Here is a 20,247-nt window from a genome sequence, read left to right on the forward strand (position 1 = left end):
TCATTTCACTGAGCAGGTTAGTGTAGTGGTAACACTCCACACTCTTATTTGGAAGGTGCTCATATTTTGAGCAGGACACCCACTATCTTGATTTATTTCTTGCAATTCCTCCAGGCAAGTGTCACAATGCTACCTTGATCAGACTGATTGCTTCCTTCCAAATCCTTTCCAGTTCAACAGTTCATTGTCCATCAGGCATCCTACCATTAGCATATGGTCTAGATACTGACACCATTGTAAAATACTGCCCTCCAAATGAATTCCTGCATATATAAAATTAATTTTGATTTCCTTTTCTTCCTTTAGAGTGGACGAAACAGTATAACCACGTGGTTCAGCCCAAACAGGACTGATGAATGCCCAGACATCCAGCTCCTCTCACATATACCTTCTTATTCCCAGGTTTGCTCATGATTACAGTTACTAGTCTTTCCATGTAGACTGAGGGTGTTTGAGGAGAATATTTGGACCGAAGAGAGATGAAGTGACAGGAGGTTGGAGAAAGCTGCATAATGAGGAGGTTCATAACTTGTACTCTTCTCCAAGTATAATTAGAATGATTAAGTCAAGGAGGATGAGGTGGGCAGGTCATGTAGCACGAATGGGGGAGACGAATGCGTATGGGATATTGGTGGGAAAGCCAGAAGGAAAGGGACCACAGGGAAGACCAAGATGTAGGTGGGTGGACAATATTAAAATGGATCTTAGAGAGATGGGATGGTATGGATTGGATAGATCTGGCTCAGGATAGGGACCAGTGGAGGGCTCTTGTGAACACAGTAATGAACCTTTTGGTTCCATAAAATGCTGGGAAATTCTTGAGTAGCTGCATAATTGGCAGCTCCTGCAGAAGGGCTCAGCTCCATGAGTAAGTAAGTAAGCAAGTCTTTGCATGTGTAAAAGCTATACAAGATTTGACATACTATTGCTGGTAAATATTGTGATTACTGAAGAAAGTCGTCTCCCGGGTTTTGGCGCCGTGTATTCTTCGTTTTGTCGCCAAAACGCAGAAGACGACTTTCTTCATAGTCATCGCCACGAAAACCTCAAAACTTACATTGTGATTACTGACTTCCGGGATGTAATGTTGTGTAGTGTGGCAGATAGTTACTGATGTTTCAGAGAAACCCGCTTCTGCCATCTTCACTTTAAAACTTTGTTTACACTATCAGCTGTTTTATCCCACTGCTTAGGTAAAATATTTTCAATACTGGTAAGTCAGTACCTGTTGGCTTCAGTAAGGTGGTAGATGTAATGAGTGAATCGAACCATAGAACAAGTTACTTCATGTGCAGAAACAATGGAAGTGGTAAAACATAAACTGTCTTTAACCCTCAAATACAGTGTTCTGGTTCATACGGATAGTTTTGCTAATTTTTAGACTACTTTCAGAAAAATAAAAGTATGCTTATGAGATCAATTTGCTGTCTCTGTGTTGTCTCCCCTATTAATTTTTGAATCCTTGAACCAATCTTTATGAATCATCATCTTCATGGATTACGCCATGCGCGGTCTGTTCCATCCTCTTAAAAAGTATGCTGGTACCTTCACCTTAAATGTGGGCACCTTGTATTTCATTTTCTTTTTGGAATCCATCTTCATTCATTCATTGCATGTGATCTGATTTGAGAATTTTAATCTTTATGCACCTTGGTATGTACAGGTATGTACACCTGAGCCCATCTCAACAGCATATGTACTTCATAAATCCCTCTCATCAGTCAGTGTGTATCCTATCATTGCTAGGCAACAGCTTGGTAAACATAGTTATGCGGCAATGAAGAATAGTTGAAGGCTTCATTTTCTATGGGGTCTATATCTTATCAAAGGAGAGTAGGTGATCAGTTCTTCCCAGAAATTCCTGTTTTATTTTACAAGAGAGCAGTCTCTCTTTTTCAGTTCACACTACCAAATGTTGTATCACTGCTCCTAACACTGTTAAGAAAACACAACACGAACATATGCTGCCCCATGAACTTATTCATGGTTTAAATATGATGCTCGCAGTTAGCTCAGATTGTGCAGTGTGAAATAGATGATTAGTGAATACCAAATCAGAAAAGATGTGGTAGGAAGTGACCTCCTCTGTGGTCTAGTGGTTAGAGTTTCTGGCTACAGATCCAGAGGTCCGGGTTCGATTCCCAGTGCTACCAGATTTTTTCTGATAAGTAGTGGGTCTGGAATGGGGTCCACTCAGCCTTGTAATGATAATTGAGGAGCTATTTCAAGGAAAGGGCGGTTCCAGTCTAGAAAACTGAAATTAACGGCCGTGGGCATTTGTTATGCTGACCATGTGACACTCTCTGTCCGCTAAAGTTGGCACTAACTTCGCTGACAAGCAGCGGTCGCTCAGTTGGTAAGTTCACTTGCGGACTAAAACCATGGAGTTTGTTTTGTGGTAGCAAGTGATCATGGCCTAATTTTAGGTACTATCCTAGCATTTGCCTGGAGGAACAGTGGATAACCATGGAACCTCCTGAATACAAGTCAGAAGCTTTACTGCTTGAGCCAACTTTCTTTGAGAAAATGAGATATAAGAGGGCTGCCGTATGAAGGAATCACATAAATTAGTATACAAAACTTTATTAAGGAACTTTCTGATAGCTTATACAACACAATAAATGCAAGCAGTACCTGTTTTCAACATAACCGTATCCAAAAATGTGACATATTCATCAGGTACTTCATCGTAAAGTCATGTTCAGTAAAACTATTACACAAGTTTACAAAATGTTTATTGCTACAACATACTGTAAAACTCAACAGCCTCAAACTCTCATGCATTTGCAGCTGCAATATAAGTATTAAGAGTTCAAGAACTTTGCAATGAGTTAGAAGGTTTTGTCTCTTGGAAGTTACTTAGGAGGGTAATAGAGAAAAGTAATCAATCATTCGACATAATTGAGGAACTGTGACTGTCTTGTCAACAGCAGATTCCATTAACAACTGTGTGTGTGTGTGCGTGTGTGTAATACAAATTCTGAGTTGCAATGATCCTATGCTGTCAGGCTGTAGCCTCAGAAGTGCACATGGTTCTACAGAGTGGCTGTAGATTTTGAAAACACAATGCTGGAGAATGATTTGACACTGCCCAGTGTGACTCAAAAATGTGTGTGTTTGTATATATATGAGATGCCTTTACATGTTTCGGTCAATTAATGACCACCTTCATAAGTCAAATAACACTTGAGGAAACTACTATTACATAAATCCAAGTTCAAAGTTGTCCAAAATTTTATATATAAAGATTTTAATTAGGCTAAAATTTGGCGAGTTAAAATATTAATAAAACTCTTAATATTTAAAATCTTAAACTGTTAATGTTTGTGTCTTTGTGCTCCTCCTATCAATGGGAGATTGCGTAGATTGCCACCCTCGGAGGTCTGGGCTGTGTGTTTTCTTCTTTATATAGTTGATTAAGAGTCTGTGTTTGTTGTTGAGCTGCTTCTCCTTTCGTTGTTTGTTGAGGCACTGTGCTTCAGGGGGCCCAAAGACACGAAACTTAGTGGTTTAAGATTTAAAAAAATTAAATAGTTTTATTAACATTTTAGCTTAATTAAAATCTTTGGACAACTCTGAACTTGAAGTACCATGATTTATGTAATAGTAGTTTCCTCAAGTGTTATTTGTCTTCTGAAGATGGTCATTAATTGACCAAAACATGTAAAGGCATCATATATATATTGTAACATGTTTGGCCACTGAAGACGCTGTTCAGATTGTTAATTGGTCTATTTGATAATCTATCAGTAGTAACTACAATTGTTTATAACACTGTTGTGGGTTTAGACAATTTACAAACCCTACACACTAATCTGTTCACTATATCTTCAGTGGTCTTCACATATTTATAATGCGGGAGCTATACAAGTCTCTCTGAATTACACACTCCCAATATAACTGTACCACAGCACACAATAAGTCTTCACTGGCTGACTTCTCAGTTATCACACACTATCACTGATTACGTGTTCAGTTCTTCTTCCCGCGACTGCTGCTATACTAGACTGCAACTGCTTACGCATTCCAATTACTCTTATAAACCCTCATTTGGACAGAGGAAAATGCACCTCGCTTTACTGTTTCGTAATCACCGTGTTTACAGAGGCGTTGCTGGGCAATGCTGCCGATTGCCTAGCAATAGTGTCTGTACGGACTCCCCTGCTGCGTGACGTCACAGCCTAGCAGGGAGAGGTGTTTACCGAGCATTGTGTAGTGATAGAAGGAGTGGGGGTATGTGACATCACTTGCAGAAATGCAGAGTTCATGTGACCCCTACTTCCTGTTGTGCCATCCATGTTAAAATATATATACACACACACTTTTGAGTCACACTAGATGGTGCAGTCAAATCATTCTATAGTACTGACTAGTGTGATGGACCAGAATGAATAAAGTTAAACACAATACTGAACTTTGATGTAGTTCATTGTAATGTCATGCCTTGTTACACTCTGTCTAAAACATTTCTCAGGGTGCATCATATATGAATAGGCAACCTAACATAAGAAAATTCTTGTGTGTTCAGTGAGATTGTGTGTGTGGTGATTTTGGCTCCCATCATGAATTGAAAACAGACTCCACTAATTTTTAAATGATGACACAACCTCAGAGATATTTTAAATACGGTATACAAAGTGAGGCATAATGAGGAACTTCATAATTTGCACATCTCACCAGATATTATCGGAATGATGAAATCAAGATCAAAATTGTCAGCGCATGTAGCATGCATGGGAACAAAGTGTATACAAAGTTAAACCTGAAGGAAATAGACCACTAGGAAGACCTAAACACAGATGGGATGACAGAATTAAAGTGGATCTTAAAGAAATGGAATGTGAGGGCATGCACTGGATTCATCTGACTCAGGATAGGGATTAGTGGAAGGTTCTTTAGAGCACAGTAATGAACCTTCAGGTTCCATAAAATGCTGGGAATTTACGGAGTGACTGAGCAACTGTTAGCTTCTCAGGAACTCAGTTACATGGAGTTAGATAGTATATGAGAGTGAGAAATAAATGCATACATCTGTCTGTCAAACCTGGCTCAACATAAGGAAAGACAGGTCAGAAAATAAATGCTTAATCATGATATATAATTTTCTGTGAGGTATTTTTTCAGTCTCATGAACAGGTATGTAAGAAAATACCACAAAAAATATGCCACTTATGCTTTTCTATAAAGTAGGCATTCTAATGACCAATAGAAAACAAAATTAAATTTGCTACACAGTTTTACAGAAACCTCCCACTTAAAATCTGTCAGATAATTTTGAAGGTGAAACTTAAGTATGGATACGTGCTTCATTTAACATACTGCATACTAAACAAGCAACAGTAAATGGATCATATAATCTCTGTTGAATTTACAGGTGGGTGCAAGATTTGAGGTTTTCACAGCAGTGACTATGACTACTTGAGATGTAATGTTGCGTAGTCTGGTAGATCGTTACCAGAGTTTCACAGGAATGTGCTGCTGCCACCACCTTTTCTACCCTGAAGATAGAGGCAGCAGTTTCTTTTGAAATGTTGGTAATGAGCCATCAGACTACAAAATGTCTCTTCCCAAGAGGAAAGTAACCTTCACTTAATAGTGCTGACATGATATGACATACTGCATTTTTGATGATGTAATAACGACTGTAGCATATTGATGTATTCAGTGAACTCTCAACTATCTGCAGTGATGCAAATGAGGGGCACAGATTATTTATAAAAAAAAATAAATAAATAAATCTGGCAGTCCATGCTGCATTCAAAGCTAAAAATCGCTTACTAATTACTTACTGACAGTGCTAGTGGTCACTAAATGGTGAGAAGAATACCTCTCCAATGGAAGAAGGCAACCATGTTCAATGATAATAGATATTCTCACAAAGCAGTAAAATAATAAAAGTGAAATTTGCAACAAGATGAGAAGCTGTACAGTGCTGAAACATGTGAAACAGACAACACATCATTAATCAAACAGTGGTTCTAAACCTTTGGCAGTTAATCCACAAGATGAATAATTGACAGTGTACTGTATGAGAAACTATGTGCACATTTTGGCAGTTCTTTTCCACACTTTTTTTTTAACTTCAATTTCATGTCTTTGTATTTCATTTCATCCAAGGACGTGAGTTTTACAGTAGTACAATATACTACAGGATGATTCAGAGGTGGCCCTGAGCAACCATGACCAACTGTCTGCCTGCCCAGTTTGTGCCACTTCTATAATTGCTGCAATCCATCCTGCCATGTTGGCTGCAGCATTTGCAAACGTGGAGTGCTCTGTCAGCCTGTGTTTTCAAGTGGAGGGTAACTAAAGCCACCATCTTCTGTAGCTGAATTATCTCCATACCTACCAAGGTATGTATGCTCCATAATTTAATTTTCAGTGGTAAATTATTCTGAGATTTATAATTACTAATTTGGAGCCTCTTCCAAGTGTATCACTCTGTACAGTACAAGGTCTGCATAATCACAAAACAAAATTCTAATACATAAAATATTAAAAAAGAAAAACATTTGTAAACTTTATTTGAAACCTAAACTTCAATAGAACTTAAAAACAATGCTATATTAAGTTGGTAGATTGAACTCAGTTCAATCTACTAAAAAATAAAAATATCTCAAAATGCCCTACTGTACTCAAAGATAAGACACCAGTTCCTTCAGTTTAATAATTATGTCTCAGACAGCATTTATTGTCAATTTTATGGAGTGTAATCATTGATTACTACTTAAGATAATTAACTCAGAAGTATGTCACTCCCATTTAAAGACTGGCCACAAACTATCAACCAAATGTACAAGTATCCCCTAACCTATAACAGCTCTATTCTTAAGAGTATTCACATGTTTCAATATCTGATGCTTGTAACTGTTACTCTATCAGTTTCACTATCTTTAATTTTAACTACTTTTAGTCTTCAAGAAAAACCTAACAAAAAAAAAAAGTCGTCTAATATAAAGTTCATGAAGTTGGGAGATACCTGTATACTGAACACTGGTACAGTACAATTCCTATTCATGAACTCTGAGGTTCAATGTTTGAAGTGAATAAGGCTGAAGTTTTGTGTCCCTTACAAAAAATTGTGGATTTATATATTAAAACAGGTGATGACCAATACCATAGCAATTGCATCCTTTTCTTGTTACCTCCATGAGCAAAACTGTTGAGACATGCATAATGAAAGAAAAAAGCAATTTGAACTGTGGTTTCAATTACAAAATATGTCAGTATGGCTCTAGGAACATTCCTCATGCAGGCAAGACAAGAAAGTAGAAATTCAAATCATGATTCAATGTTTCTCCAGTGTTTCTGCAAGGAATCTTGTTTATACTTCCTCCTGATTATATTTCAAAGCAGAATGACCCTTTTACTCCAGTTATAACTGTACCACACATTTTCATGATACAGAACTGTATTATGGATAAATATATTTCATTAAAAATTAGCCATCCCTCATGAGACATAGGACAGGTTTAGAACAACATTCACTGGATTCTATATAAAAACTGAGTTGTATAATTTGTGATGTTGCAATCTTGAGATATATCTTTTTAGATGATTTCAAAGTCCACCCACAAAGCAATTCTCATCTCTTCCCACCAATGTACACCATCTTTCTCACATTGTTCACATGTTGCCAAGCAGTCACACCACTCTCTGTCGTGCTGTCAACAACAACAAACAATGCAACAGGAGTGATATTTCTACGTCCTTCCTCCTAGTTGCACTGCAAACCGACAGGTTCAAATTGTGATGTGAGGCTAGGTACAGATATGGGGCTGCTGCATCATGAAAGGAGTAAACATAACTCTCACCTGCTGAGGCACATCTAAATGATTTGCTCAGGCTGAACATGAAATAACTAATGATACAACAGAACAGGCAGTGACACACAGACTGTGCCCCAAATTCTTTTAGTAGCTTATCTGTGGTGGACATAGTCCACCTGCCCTCTTCACAACCTGTGAGTGCTCTGCCATTTAACAAAGGTCATAGCAGATACGTTTGAGAACAATTATATCAATTGATGTACATTACAATTACAAAATTTCAAGACACCAAATACAGGAATGAAATAAGAAACTAGACATATTGTAGCTTTACTGTATCAGTTTGTCAGATCCAGATGTGTCTGCCCGTTATCAATGTGTGCATAGGGCAACACACTATAGCATCATTAACATTTATAATATTTAAGGTTTCCATGTCAGGGAAGTCATACTGTGGCAGTCTGGGTTAGGAACCTGTGAAGTACATTCTCGAGAACATTGGTAGCAACCTGCCACATTACATGGCATCATAACCCATAAAACCACAATAGGTATCATTAACATTAACATATGAAAACTACTGTCAGTCTGTCTGCCTGCCTAAAACATCTCTGGAGGTATGTCACCCTTTAAGTACAAATCCTTTTGGGAGAAAAATCTTGTGTGTTCAACAAGACCTCCAGTATGAAGATTTTAGTTATCAAAGTGTGTAGCAGTAACTTCCTAATGAGGGTGTAACAATCAGATGATGACACATCCCCAAGGATGTTTCAGACACACTGTAATCAGTTCTTTCTCAGCATGAGAATAACTATGACAAAAAAAATAAACATATAAAATGACATCAGCAGAAGCAAACAGATAAAATACAATACAACAGGAACAATTGTCTGAATGAGATGTAAACAACAACACTTAGAAATATGATTTTAAGGTAAAAGTATGGACAATAAATATTAATAAAAATATATAAGGGTAGACAGACATAATCCAGCCTGAAGTATGCATATCGGTCAAACTTCCACAAGGCTGACACTTGAAATCAGATGGATGCAAGAAAACATTTTTGTGAAGAAAATTTGACATTCAGAAGAAGCAGGAAAGAGTGCTGTATGAACACAGTACCAGCTTTTAATTATGTCATGAGAGTGAAACTGGGATAGAGCAAGTATGGCTGATAACGAGGACTTCATTATAGAGGTCAAAAACCACTGGAACCATTAGTTTATTAACGTTATATACACAGGAAACCATTGCATAAAACTAGAGACATTTTTTCAGCACCATGTTCATGAGTGATTCCTAACTAGCTACCATTGTTTTCCTGCAACTTTTTACACACACTGTACTTGCTTTGCTTCTGAAGTTATTTATGGGTAGCAGTGCCTAAGGTCTGCATTCCAGAATCTAGCATAGAGCAGCTTACCCCTCCATGTTTTAACCTAGGAAATGTACATTATGTGATGTCTTCAGTCCAGTAGCGTGCTTCATTGTGGCTAACTGAAACCTAGTTTACAGAGGCACCCTGCAATATCTTTATATCTTTCTCTCAGATTTCACCTCCCCTGTCTTAGGTTTGACAAGGTTGTCACAGAATACAGCTATGCAGATAGCTGTTTAAGGTTTAGTCCTCATCAAACATTTACACTCTTGGTTACTGCCAACTGAAAAATTTTGAAAATCCCTCATATTGTAATGATATGGAAGACTATAGACTTGAATGCAGAGCTTGTTGTATGATCTTGCTGGCTTAATGAAAAGTGAAATAGGAGGGCAGTATGGATTAACTTCCTGACACTGTTAATGACAATGATGAAGAAACATGTAGTATATACTAAACCCAAGCAAATAAACACTTTTTTCATGAATGCCTATTGGTGAAAATAATTTTAGTCCCTGTGTATGGCTCTGTGATGAAGACAATGAGATGGGACATGTGCTACCAATGAAACATCACAGGTGCTGAAGTACAGAATCCTATTCATGTGTATTACAGTGAGGGTTATTTTCATTATAACCTAAACATGTTCTTTTGATTAGGTTAGAAAATTAAACAGTTATGGGTTCATTTAGAACTTACATGCCACTACCATAACATGCTGTCCATGTGCTTAACTAATTAAGCACTATGGCATTAAGGCATACGGGGGAGTGGCTGTATAGATCCACATTTTCTTAACCTGGGCACTAGCTGGAGGTGAATGGTCAGCTTCATGCCCCGCCCACTTTACCCCTGGGGAAAGAGCCCCCACCTACCCATTGGATAAGAGGTTGGGTGAACCCCAGAGTCTGTCTGCACAACACTGAGAAGAAAAAATATTTTACCCTACCGGGACTTGAACTGCAACCCTTGAGTCATCCAGCCCATAGACAGTCACTGTACAGACTACGCTATCCCATCTATATGTAATATTAGAAATTTGAATGTATTCGAACTGTGGCATTTAGCACAATCCATATGTTGTGTATGTACACAAGTATATACTGATGCAATTTAAACTCCTTAACATGTTACGCCTGTTAGCGAAGTTTAATACAAACTGATATGTTTCTTCTACTGTATGCATATACAGTGAGTTATGGGCAGAATGTGTGTGAGATTTATAGGCAAGCAGCAGATAGTGGGCAGAACTTTTGCTCATAAAGGACGACCCCTAATTTGCAGTCAGTTGCAAGTAGAAGAGATTATGTATGTTTAAGAAAGTCTTGAACTCTTCAGTTCAGAGAATGATAATGATGATCAGAATGTTCAATTCTTCTTCACTGTTTCCATATCCCAAAGATAACTAAAAAAAAAAATAAAGAAATATTGCTGTATCAACATAGCTTGGTGTCATACTGTACGAATATACTATATGAAACTGTAAAATAGGGGATGGGTTTGCATTTACATATATCAGTCATTTTTGGATATTATGAGCATACACTGGAATGAGCAGTCTTACAAATTTTGTAAATCCTAAAAATTCCAAGGTTTCCCTGCATTTCAAAAAATTTCAGTAAATTCCAGGCAACCTGACAGATTTTTAACTCAGATCTTTGTGATGAAAAATGTGAATTCTGATGACAGCATTGCTTTTATCTGGCCTATGAGATTGGTTTCATTGCACTGGTAATGAAAAGTGGCTTGATACTGACTGGCAGTAACGTCATTTAAAATTAATCTTAAACATGAAAGATGGTAGCAGTTAACATAATTTAAAGAGCAAACACAAAATGTTAGATATTGCTTGGTACTGCAATATTGGTTAAAATGGAAAACAAGGTAAGCAGTATGGCAGGCAAACAACTACATTAATTATAAATAGTTTTGGTTTCAGATATTAAAATAATAAATACCAAAGCATAATAATTTAGTGGCTAAAAATTCATGTATGATCTATAGGTTACAATTACTGTACTCATAAATTCCAAAGTATCACAGGCATTCAACTCTTCAATATATATTTCTTTCATCATAAAATATATATAACAAAATAAGATACATTTGAAAACATGTATAAAGCATCTATAAAGTTGTGATGCCATTTTGAGATCTCAAAGTAAATGCACTTACTTATTTAGTGGCACTTATGTTTAATTACATACATCCCGTAAAGACATTCAAATCAAACGTTTGGAAGACCAAGGGAAGCAACTGTCTTCCAGTTAGATGACAAAACTGGCAACACAGTTGGCTTGAATGATACCAAAAGGAAACAGTAATCAAACTTACATAATGACTCAAGTCATTCTAATACTGTGTCTGCATTGCATTTCTGTTACCTGGAAGGTCACTAATGTAAATAATCAATATTAATTTATAATTAAATAACTTAAAATACTCTGCTAAGACACACCTTCTGTTCAATATCCTCAAATGTCATAAAATAAGACAATGTTGTTTCTGTCCTTAATTAAGCACAACACAGTGAAGTTACATAGGGGACTGGCAGTATAACTCTGTGTTTTCTCAATATTGGCACTAGATGGAGGTGAATGGTCAGCTTCATGCCCCAGCCACTTTACCCCTTGCAAAAGAGCCCCTAAAATCCATCTGATATAAAGCTTTGTCCTAGAATCCATTTCACAAAAGGCTTTGAGGACCTCAGAGCTGGTCTGGAGAAAATAACTTTTACTCCTACATGGAAAAAAAGTTCAATTTCTCAGCTCTCTAGCCCATAGCCCAGTCACCATCATGACTGGGCTTTACCAGACTCTCCATCACATAACTCAGACACATTTTTCTTAACAAAATTTCATTATGGAACATTTCTGTACACACTTATACAAGGATTTATGTGAACAGTTCATGATGGAAATTAGCTATACTCTGCCTGCAGTTAAGAGTAACAAAAGGTAACTTTAAATTATTTTTGTACTTACTAACCATAAATAGACCTTCACTATAATTTTTGTGTTTCTGTACATTATCCATTGTACTATTTTTACTTAAAATACACAATGTTTTGAGACCGGATTCTATGTCCATCAGGAGGTAGGGACTAGCTCTATCGATTGGGCCTAACTGAGTAGGTTCCACATGAAATGGAGACAGAACCCAGTCTCTGAAACATTATATGTTTTAATAAAAACAGGATAATGGATAATGTCCAGAGACACAATAACTGCATTAATATACCATCATCACAAAATTTAGATCTCAAAAACCTTCATTTCCTACGTTCCTTTTAGCGTGGCACAGAGACCCATCTGTTGCTTTACATGCCTGCACCTCAAGCACGGGTATCAAATGTGTGACGCAGCAACACCAGAGAACAATTCTCAGTATATGGTCCCCAACAAGATGTGTTCCTGTTCATCCCATCTGCCACCTCATTTACATTGCAGACCTGTTCCTAAACTTTCCAGAATTTATATAAGGTTATCAACTCCGTCCAGTGTAACTGATAAATGTTTTTTTCTCCTTTTCAATCTTTCATCCTTGACATATTTCAATCTTAGAGACTATCTTCAGAAGGATATACCAATACAGACAGAAACTACTATTACAATGTAATTGGTCAATATCAATATATAAAATATCATTACAATGTCATGAATATAAAATCTGACCCTTTAACAACTACAGCGATGTGCATGAATACATTAAAATATTTACAAATTATTATAATTAGTTTATTTACATATGTGGTTTAAAAACATTTGTTAAAATAGAACCAATTTGGTTCGTGTCCTTTATACTGCCTCTCTTTAAAGGAAGTTGAGTGTCTACCACATCATGTTTCCGTTGTTTGATGAAAAGGACGACACTGAAGAGTCCTTTCATCAAACAACGGAACCATGATGTGGGAGACACTCAACTTCCTTTAAAGAGAGGCAGTATAAAGGACATGAAACATGTCAGGGATGAAAGATTAAAAAGGAGAAAAAAAAACATTTATCAATCACACTGGATGGAGTGGATAACCTTAATATTGGTAGTGTGACGGACCAGGATGAACCAAATCAAATTGCCAGACTTTGCTAGAGAACTGTTCTGTTCATTTCAGTTCATTCATAAGAATGAAATGCATGACAGATATAACTGGCCTATGCCATGGGACAAAGTCCTTGAGAAGCTATCAGTCACTCAGTTGATTAAGAAATTCCACATCATTTATGGAACCTGAAGATTCATTATCACTTCCACTGAACTTCATCCTAAGCCAGATGAATCCAGTGCACATTCTTATACATCAATTTTAATATCATCCCCATCTAGGTGTAGGTTCAATGCTGGTGCTTAGGTATGAACAGGTAAGCCAAATAACTTTAAAACTTCACTGTCATGTTGTCCAGCACGTTAGCACTGCTGCCAACAATAAAAGTTTATTTCTAAGAACAAAACCCAAAGACAGCCTTTAGAAGGTTTTTAGATACATTTGTTCTTAAATAGCAAAACCAAAAGCCTAACCTTTACATTTTAAAAACAACATCAAAGCATAACCTCCTCATGGACATGCTCTTTTCTTTTTCCTTGGCACCACAGCCCCAGTGGGCCTAGGCCTACCTCCATGAACTTCTCCGTTCACTTCGGTTTTTCTAGATCTTACACATTCGGTAGGACTCCTTGGGCGGGTGATCAGTTCGTCGCAAGGCCTCTACCTGTACACAAACACAGAAAAACGCACACACCCAAACTAAACATCCATGCCCTGAGTCGGATTCGAACCCGCGATCCCAGTTTCCAAGCGAGCGAAGACAGTACATGCCTTAGACCACTCAGCTACCGTGACCGGCCATGGACATGCTACTGGAAACAAATTCTAAAATTTGGGTTGTCATCTTGTTCTCGCTGTGCTAACATGGTGGACAGCATGGCAGTAAATTTTGAAGTTACGTGGGCCATCTGTCAGTATGTAAGTACCCTAACACTAGACAGTCTGAGCTCCTGCCAGCAGTTTTAAATGAATTGCAAATAACTGAAATCAAAGTCTCCCCAAAGCAGTCTCTTCCTTTCGGTTTTTGAACTAAATTTTGCCCAGTAAAAATGACATGCGCTTGAATTATGCCATGGAATGAAGTATGCAACAGGATGTAATATTTCTTGATATGTTTGCTCTTAAATTCTACATCTGCAGAAGTTCTGCACTTCTAAATAAATACACTAATGATCAATTTGTACAAGGAAGCAGCATTTGGAAACAGAAATGCAATAGCGACAAACAGGAAACTAAATTAGCTGTTGCAATGTCAAAAAGTGAACAAAAATGTAGAAGTAATTGCACTAAGTCACCTCACAGAACACATCTATAACAAAGTCACTTGGTGAAGGTTTTCACGTATCACGGTATCCATCACAACTTGGAATACAACCTGGATATTGGATGTATCAGTAGCCGTGGTGAAGTGTGGGTAGATCACCTTCGCAGAATTGTGGTTGCGCAGTGCAAACTTGTGCTGGATGAATAGAGCACCACGATCCACATCATAGTCAGGCCCTGCAACATGGAACCTAATCACAGTCTGTGGTTTGTATATATACCACTCTAAACTAGCCACTCATGAGACTAGAGGTTCTCAAGGCAGTGCTTGTGAAGATTACCATCTTCTGGGATGTGACATCATGGTGTCTCATAATGATCTACCATATGTAACATCACATCCCAGAAGATGGCGATCTTCAATGGCCTTTTCTTCAGGCATTTTATCTATTAATGGAAGGATCAATGTATGAATGGGCTTCATGTATCTTTCTGAACCCACAATCTCTCATCACCTAACTCAGGTGATACTTCCCCCTCCATTTAACATTGCTAGTCACTTGCATACACCACCTGTCTGGGTTGTCTGCCCTTCTTTTGTAAATGCAGAGCTCTTCCATTGTCCTTTTATACATACACACACACACATATATATATAGAAAAGTTTTGTGTGAAATTTACCATTATGCAATTTCTGATTAGCAGCAATAAATTATTCAGTACTAATACATCTCATGAACCTGACATATGTAGTAGTTCGCAGACAACCGAGCAATCTTTTGTGTTAGTGCAAAAGGCAAAAACGTAAAGCTATTCCTGTAACATGCCATGGAGGCCCATATGGTTGTGAGACATCAAGGCTCCCACATTTTTTTAGACAGTCAGCTCACAGTGGCAGTGAGGTTGTCAGCCTACTTATGTTTGTTCTGAGTAATAATAATAAATTATTTTGGATGTGTGAAGTGTAGCATTCTATACAAAGGAGATGGTTTACATCTGAATATTTTTTATTCTTGGAGATGGCATTGAGCATCAGCATCAACACATCATTCAGTAACATGTAGGACTGGAATGGAATACAGGAGAAATTAACAGTACAAAAGCTTATATAACAAATGATAAAACTTCTTGCTGAATTTTAAACAGGTGTTATATCTAGTTTAATCTCCTTCAAACTTCTCAATTTTCCTATGACAATTCTTCAAAATTTACTATACATTCCATATTTCCTCTTTAACAGTCAATGTCTAAGCAAAAAGCCTGTTAAGTGAACTAAATTAAATATTATATATAGAAGTCTTCATTTAACCTTTTCATTCCCATGTTAACGTGAACTCAACACAATAAATTTACATGCTGTTACTGAACTTCTTTCCCAGGTTAAACTCACTAGCTGACAGGATTCAAAACTCTAAGTCATGAAGCTCATTTCATATTGTTAAATGTCCTTCTGGTTCCAAGAGCCCAAGGACATCATCTTTAATCAGAACTCTCTGTTACCTTTGTAATCTGGAAAATACAGTCTGAGATGTCTTCCAGAATACAAGATCTTCTCACGAAACAAATCAAACTTGTTGAGGAAAAGAACAAATGATGCTTCTCGGAAGAACCGGTTGTTAACAATTTGCGAGAAGAGATTCAAACTTTCATCCAGTCGGTTTACAGTAGGGTCCTCCTGTAAAAGCAATGAAAATAGCTGAATGAGTGCCTTACTGTGACAGCGAACTTCTTGCAGATGTTGTGAACACCCCTAAATGGTTTTGATACTGACGAAATAAAAATAACAAATAATTAACAGCATGGCAATGAAATTTAATCAGAAGTATAGAACTTGATTTAGTTAGGAGGGAAGTATTCTACACTATTCTCACATGGTTTCGGGTGCTCATGAAACTAGTTAGGCTATTAAAATGTATTTAAGTGAAATGTAAAGACCATATCGGTACATATTTGCCTGATAATTTTCCTATCCAGAATTGTCTAAACAAGGAGATACTTAATGCCACATCTGTCTGAGAGGAAGTGTATAAATAAATGGTACATGAAACTATTTTGCAGGCTCTTGAAAACCTTAATTCTGAATATGATGATAATATACAGGAGTTAACATAGGCAAAAGAATAGATCAACTGTCCTCGCCAAGCATAATTAGAATGATAAAGTCAAGGATGGGATGGGCAGGGCATGTAACATGAATGGGGGACAAGAGGAATGTATATAGGATATTGATGGGAAAGCCAGAAGGATAGAGACCACTAGGAACACAAAGACATAGGTGGGTAAAGAAATGTTAAAATGGATCTTAGAGGGATAGGATGGGGTGGTATGGACTGGATTGATCTGGCTCAGGGTAGGGACCAGTGAAAGGCTATTGTGAACACAGTAATGAACCTTTGGGTCCCATAAAAAGCTGGGAAGTTCTTGAGTAGATGCACAATAGGTAGCTTCTCAAGAAGGGCTCAGCTCCATCTGAAACAGGATCTCATTAACAAATAAAGTGCCATATATATATATATACAGGGTGTCCCAGGAGGAATGTGCCAAACTTCGGGAGGGTGTTCCTTATGTTAAAGTATGCCGATATAACCCAAAACACCTATGTCCAAAGTTGAACGGTTACGGAGATAATGGCCAGAGAAGTGTCAAACTTTGACCGGGGTTACACACTTGTTGATTACAAAATAGATATTAAAACTGGCAGGAATATGTGGATTCTGTAATGTTAATAATGTACGTAACATCAAACNGGTGCCACAGTATACATAAATATCATTTTCTCCTACAGATGGCAATGAAATGCACAGAAACTTTCAGTGTAAATTATTGAAGCTTGAAGAATTCTAAACCATACAGCAAATATTGGCTGTTTCTCACTTGGTCACTTCCATTTATGTTTTGAAGGTAGTTAAATTAAAATGTAGATTTTGTGGAAAAATAATCGGCCCATCAGGTAAACCTCCGGTGTGGAGGCATGGCAGTGACTGTGTTGATGTGAGAAAAAATGATGTAGGATTTGAGGTCCCCACAGCAGTGACTATGAACAGGATGAACTTCTGAGCTGTAACATGATGTAATGCAGAGACACCCTGTTTCTGCTGGATTCTTGCTTAGCTCACTTTTCGGCCTTGCAGATGGAGGTAATATGTTCCTTCAAAACACTGAGCTCTCTCTGAACTACACAGCGTTACAACCCAGAAGACTGCACTCTTCAATATACAATGTAGGTTATATACATGTATGTGCTACATTCAAACATTACAAACTCACCACAAGTGTCATGTCATAGCCACTAAGAGAGACGACAAACATTACAGCTCGTACATCATCAAAACAGTAAATCCATTTTCTTCGTTGTGATCTCTGACCTCCCACATCAAACATACTGAAATGCACAAACAAATATCCTGATGGGTACACACATGGTTATACATGTTTATATGTATCATGTTCCATATTTACATACCTTATAATTATGTCATTTATTTTAAAGTGAGTTTCAATTATTCCATTCGTCCGTACTCTAGCCCGCAGCACGTCCGTTGGTGTAGGAACATACTTTTCATCGCAAATTCTCTCCATGTTTTCAAACAAACTGTTGGGGGCATAAAAATGTCCAGAGTTTTTATGAGCAAAGTAACTTGAGGTACTAAAATCTATGTTATTTTTAATTCTGTTAATGATACGAATATTTAAATAGCCATTATTAGTACATATGGATCTATGTCTGTTGGATCAAAGATTAAATAAGCTGCAATAACTCTATTTAAAATCCAAACAGAAGAACTGTTACATTTCTCTTATTTGCTAATTTGCTGACATAACTCAGATAATCAGTTCTCAGTATTCATAAATATGAATGACATCTCCACTCACTAGATGGCTGAGTCATTAAGTTCATACTCATAGCCACGAGCTACCGCTAATCGGACCCCTCGATCCTGCCACAGTGCTTGAAGAGCTAAGGCAACACTCGGTAATATGTTGAATCTCTTGTCAAAGCAACTGCTGCTTATTAACACTGTGTGGGCATGAGCCTGGAAAAGAATTCAAATTTATTGTTTTTTTTAAGTATATTCCAGGATAGCCAATTGCAGTCAACAGTACACTGAAAATATTATGAAGCCAGGATAGTGCAGTTGGTATAGCGACTGGCTCAGGGCTGCATGACCAAGAGGTCAGAGTTCAAGTCCCAGTAGGGTCAAGAATTTTCTTTTCCATGTCTGGGGCCCACCCACCCTTCTGTCCAATGGGTACCAGGTGCCAAAGCCAAGAAAATGTGGATCTATACATCCACTCCCCCATACACCTTCATGGCATAATGCTTAACTAGCTCAGTACAGGGACAACTTTACCTTTTATTTTTTACACTGAAAATATTAATACATGGATCTTATTTGTTATGGTTTCAGAGAAAGCTATTTCTCATTAGAAGAAATACAAATGCAACTCAGACTAGAAGCATTTAAAAGAAAGAGTAAAGTTTTGAGATTTGTTGCAATAAAGGGCAATATGACTGAAGAATATTCAGGCTGCTATTCAGAAACAACCTCTGGGCACTGCATCACTAATTAACAAAATGTCAGGAAAGAATATGTATGTAACCGACTCCACACATTACATTAATGAAGCAATTTTATGTTCAGGAAGCAATTATACCAACCATACCATTGTATCAATTCTCATATCAGAAACACATGACGCTTGGTCGTTTGTGACCTGTTTATACAGCGTGTTCATGCTCAACAATTTTGCTGCTTCAGTCACACCAAAGTGCATAATTTCAGAACTCTCACTCACCTAAAAAAAAACATTTTTATATGCAGACAGAGACATGCACTAGTCGAAAGTATAAACAGACGTTACTTTACATACTTTATTCTTGGCAGACTGGAGATTGATTCTAAGCAGACCCATTCCAGTAAGAACATATTTCATTGACGAAAGTAAATTATCCATAACTGTTGGGCGAAAACTTCGCAATTCTTCTTTAGTGAAGCCATCACTGTGAATTATCTTCATCTGTTTCACAAGAGTGCTCTTACCACTTTCGCCTGCACCTGTAACAGCACAGTGGTGTTCTTAAAAGCCGTTCAACGCATGTTTTTAACACAATTCACTCAACAAATTTTATTAAATACGTTCTTACCCAGTAACAATATTTTAATAACATTTCGTTCCTGCTTGGCTAGTTCTCCAAGCTGTTTGTCAATTTCTTCACTTCTCCTTCTTGCTTTCGATTCTTCTCTGTCCAGGGTTAGACATCCACCCATCCCATTTTGCATCAAGAGACACGCTGAAAAATAAATGAGTCTGGTTTAAGTTTCGAAGAGACCAAGTGAAAAATCTGGGGCAAACACTAATGCACTACTAGTGTGACACCTATTTTTATACGCCCCCTTTGAATTTCAAGAAGGTCCCGGTTGTTATTTTCGTCTTCTTCTACAAAAATGTGTAACAGGTGTGAGCCAAAAACAATGTGTTACGAATACTACAATTAAGCACATGTTACCTTTTTAATAGTACAAAACAATGACATGTGAAACCTCCTCAAGACGACGCGACGACGCTGATTTAAACCAAAGCTCGAAAGCTGAAGATATGCTATTTCCTCAAGCGAAATATATTTGTCCGTAATGTGTCGTAAACCAGTTAATCTGTGATATTATTTATATGTCATTGTACAATCGCTTAATAATTTTCTTAAACTGTACACATAAAATATATCCACATCCATTGTGAATATCAATTTTTTTTTGGTTGATAGTTCAGCACCGATCTTCGCGGTTCAGTAC

General features: G+C 37.4%; 1 protein-coding gene across 1 annotated transcript; it reads right to left on the reverse strand.

The window, feature by feature from the left end:
- Positions 1 to 13,928: 13,928 nt before the first annotated feature.
- LOC111875403 (guanine nucleotide-binding protein G(o) subunit alpha) lies at positions 13,929 to 20,220 on the reverse strand. The gene is made up of 8 exons (XM_023871629.2): positions 19,965 to 20,220; positions 19,602 to 19,748; positions 19,328 to 19,512; positions 18,329 to 18,489; positions 17,919 to 18,047; positions 17,723 to 17,837; positions 15,956 to 16,130; positions 13,929 to 14,692 (listed from the first exon to the last, which is right to left on the reverse strand). The coding sequence occupies exons 2-8, from the start codon at positions 19,735 to 19,737 to the stop codon at positions 14,502 to 14,504; spliced, it is 1,092 nt and encodes a 363-aa protein (XP_023727397.1). The 5' UTR covers positions 19,738 to 19,748; positions 19,965 to 20,220; the 3' UTR covers positions 13,929 to 14,501.
- Positions 20,221 to 20,247: the final 27 nt, after the last annotated feature.

Source organism: Cryptotermes secundus, unplaced genomic scaffold (assembly GCF_002891405.2).
Source record: "Cryptotermes secundus unplaced genomic scaffold, Csec_1.0 scaffold15, whole genome shotgun sequence".
Lineage (NCBI taxonomy): Eukaryota > Metazoa > Arthropoda > Insecta > Blattodea > Kalotermitidae > Cryptotermes > Cryptotermes secundus.

What these genes read in the sequence shown, in the direction of transcription:
- LOC111875403 (XM_023871629.2), bottom strand. Translation starts at nt 19,737, where the DNA reads ATGCAAAATGGGATGGGTGGATGTCTAACCCTGGACAGAGAAGAATCG. An exon ending in GCTATGACATGACACTTGTG is followed by an intron (nt 16,131 to 17,722) that starts GTGAGTTTGTAA and finishes TTGCTTTTACAG; the next exon opens with GAGGACCCTACTGTAAACCG. An exon ending in GTATTTTCCAGATTACAAAG is followed by an intron (nt 14,693 to 15,955) that starts GTAACAGAGAGT and finishes TCCATGTTGCAG; the next exon opens with GGCCTGACTATGATGTGGAT.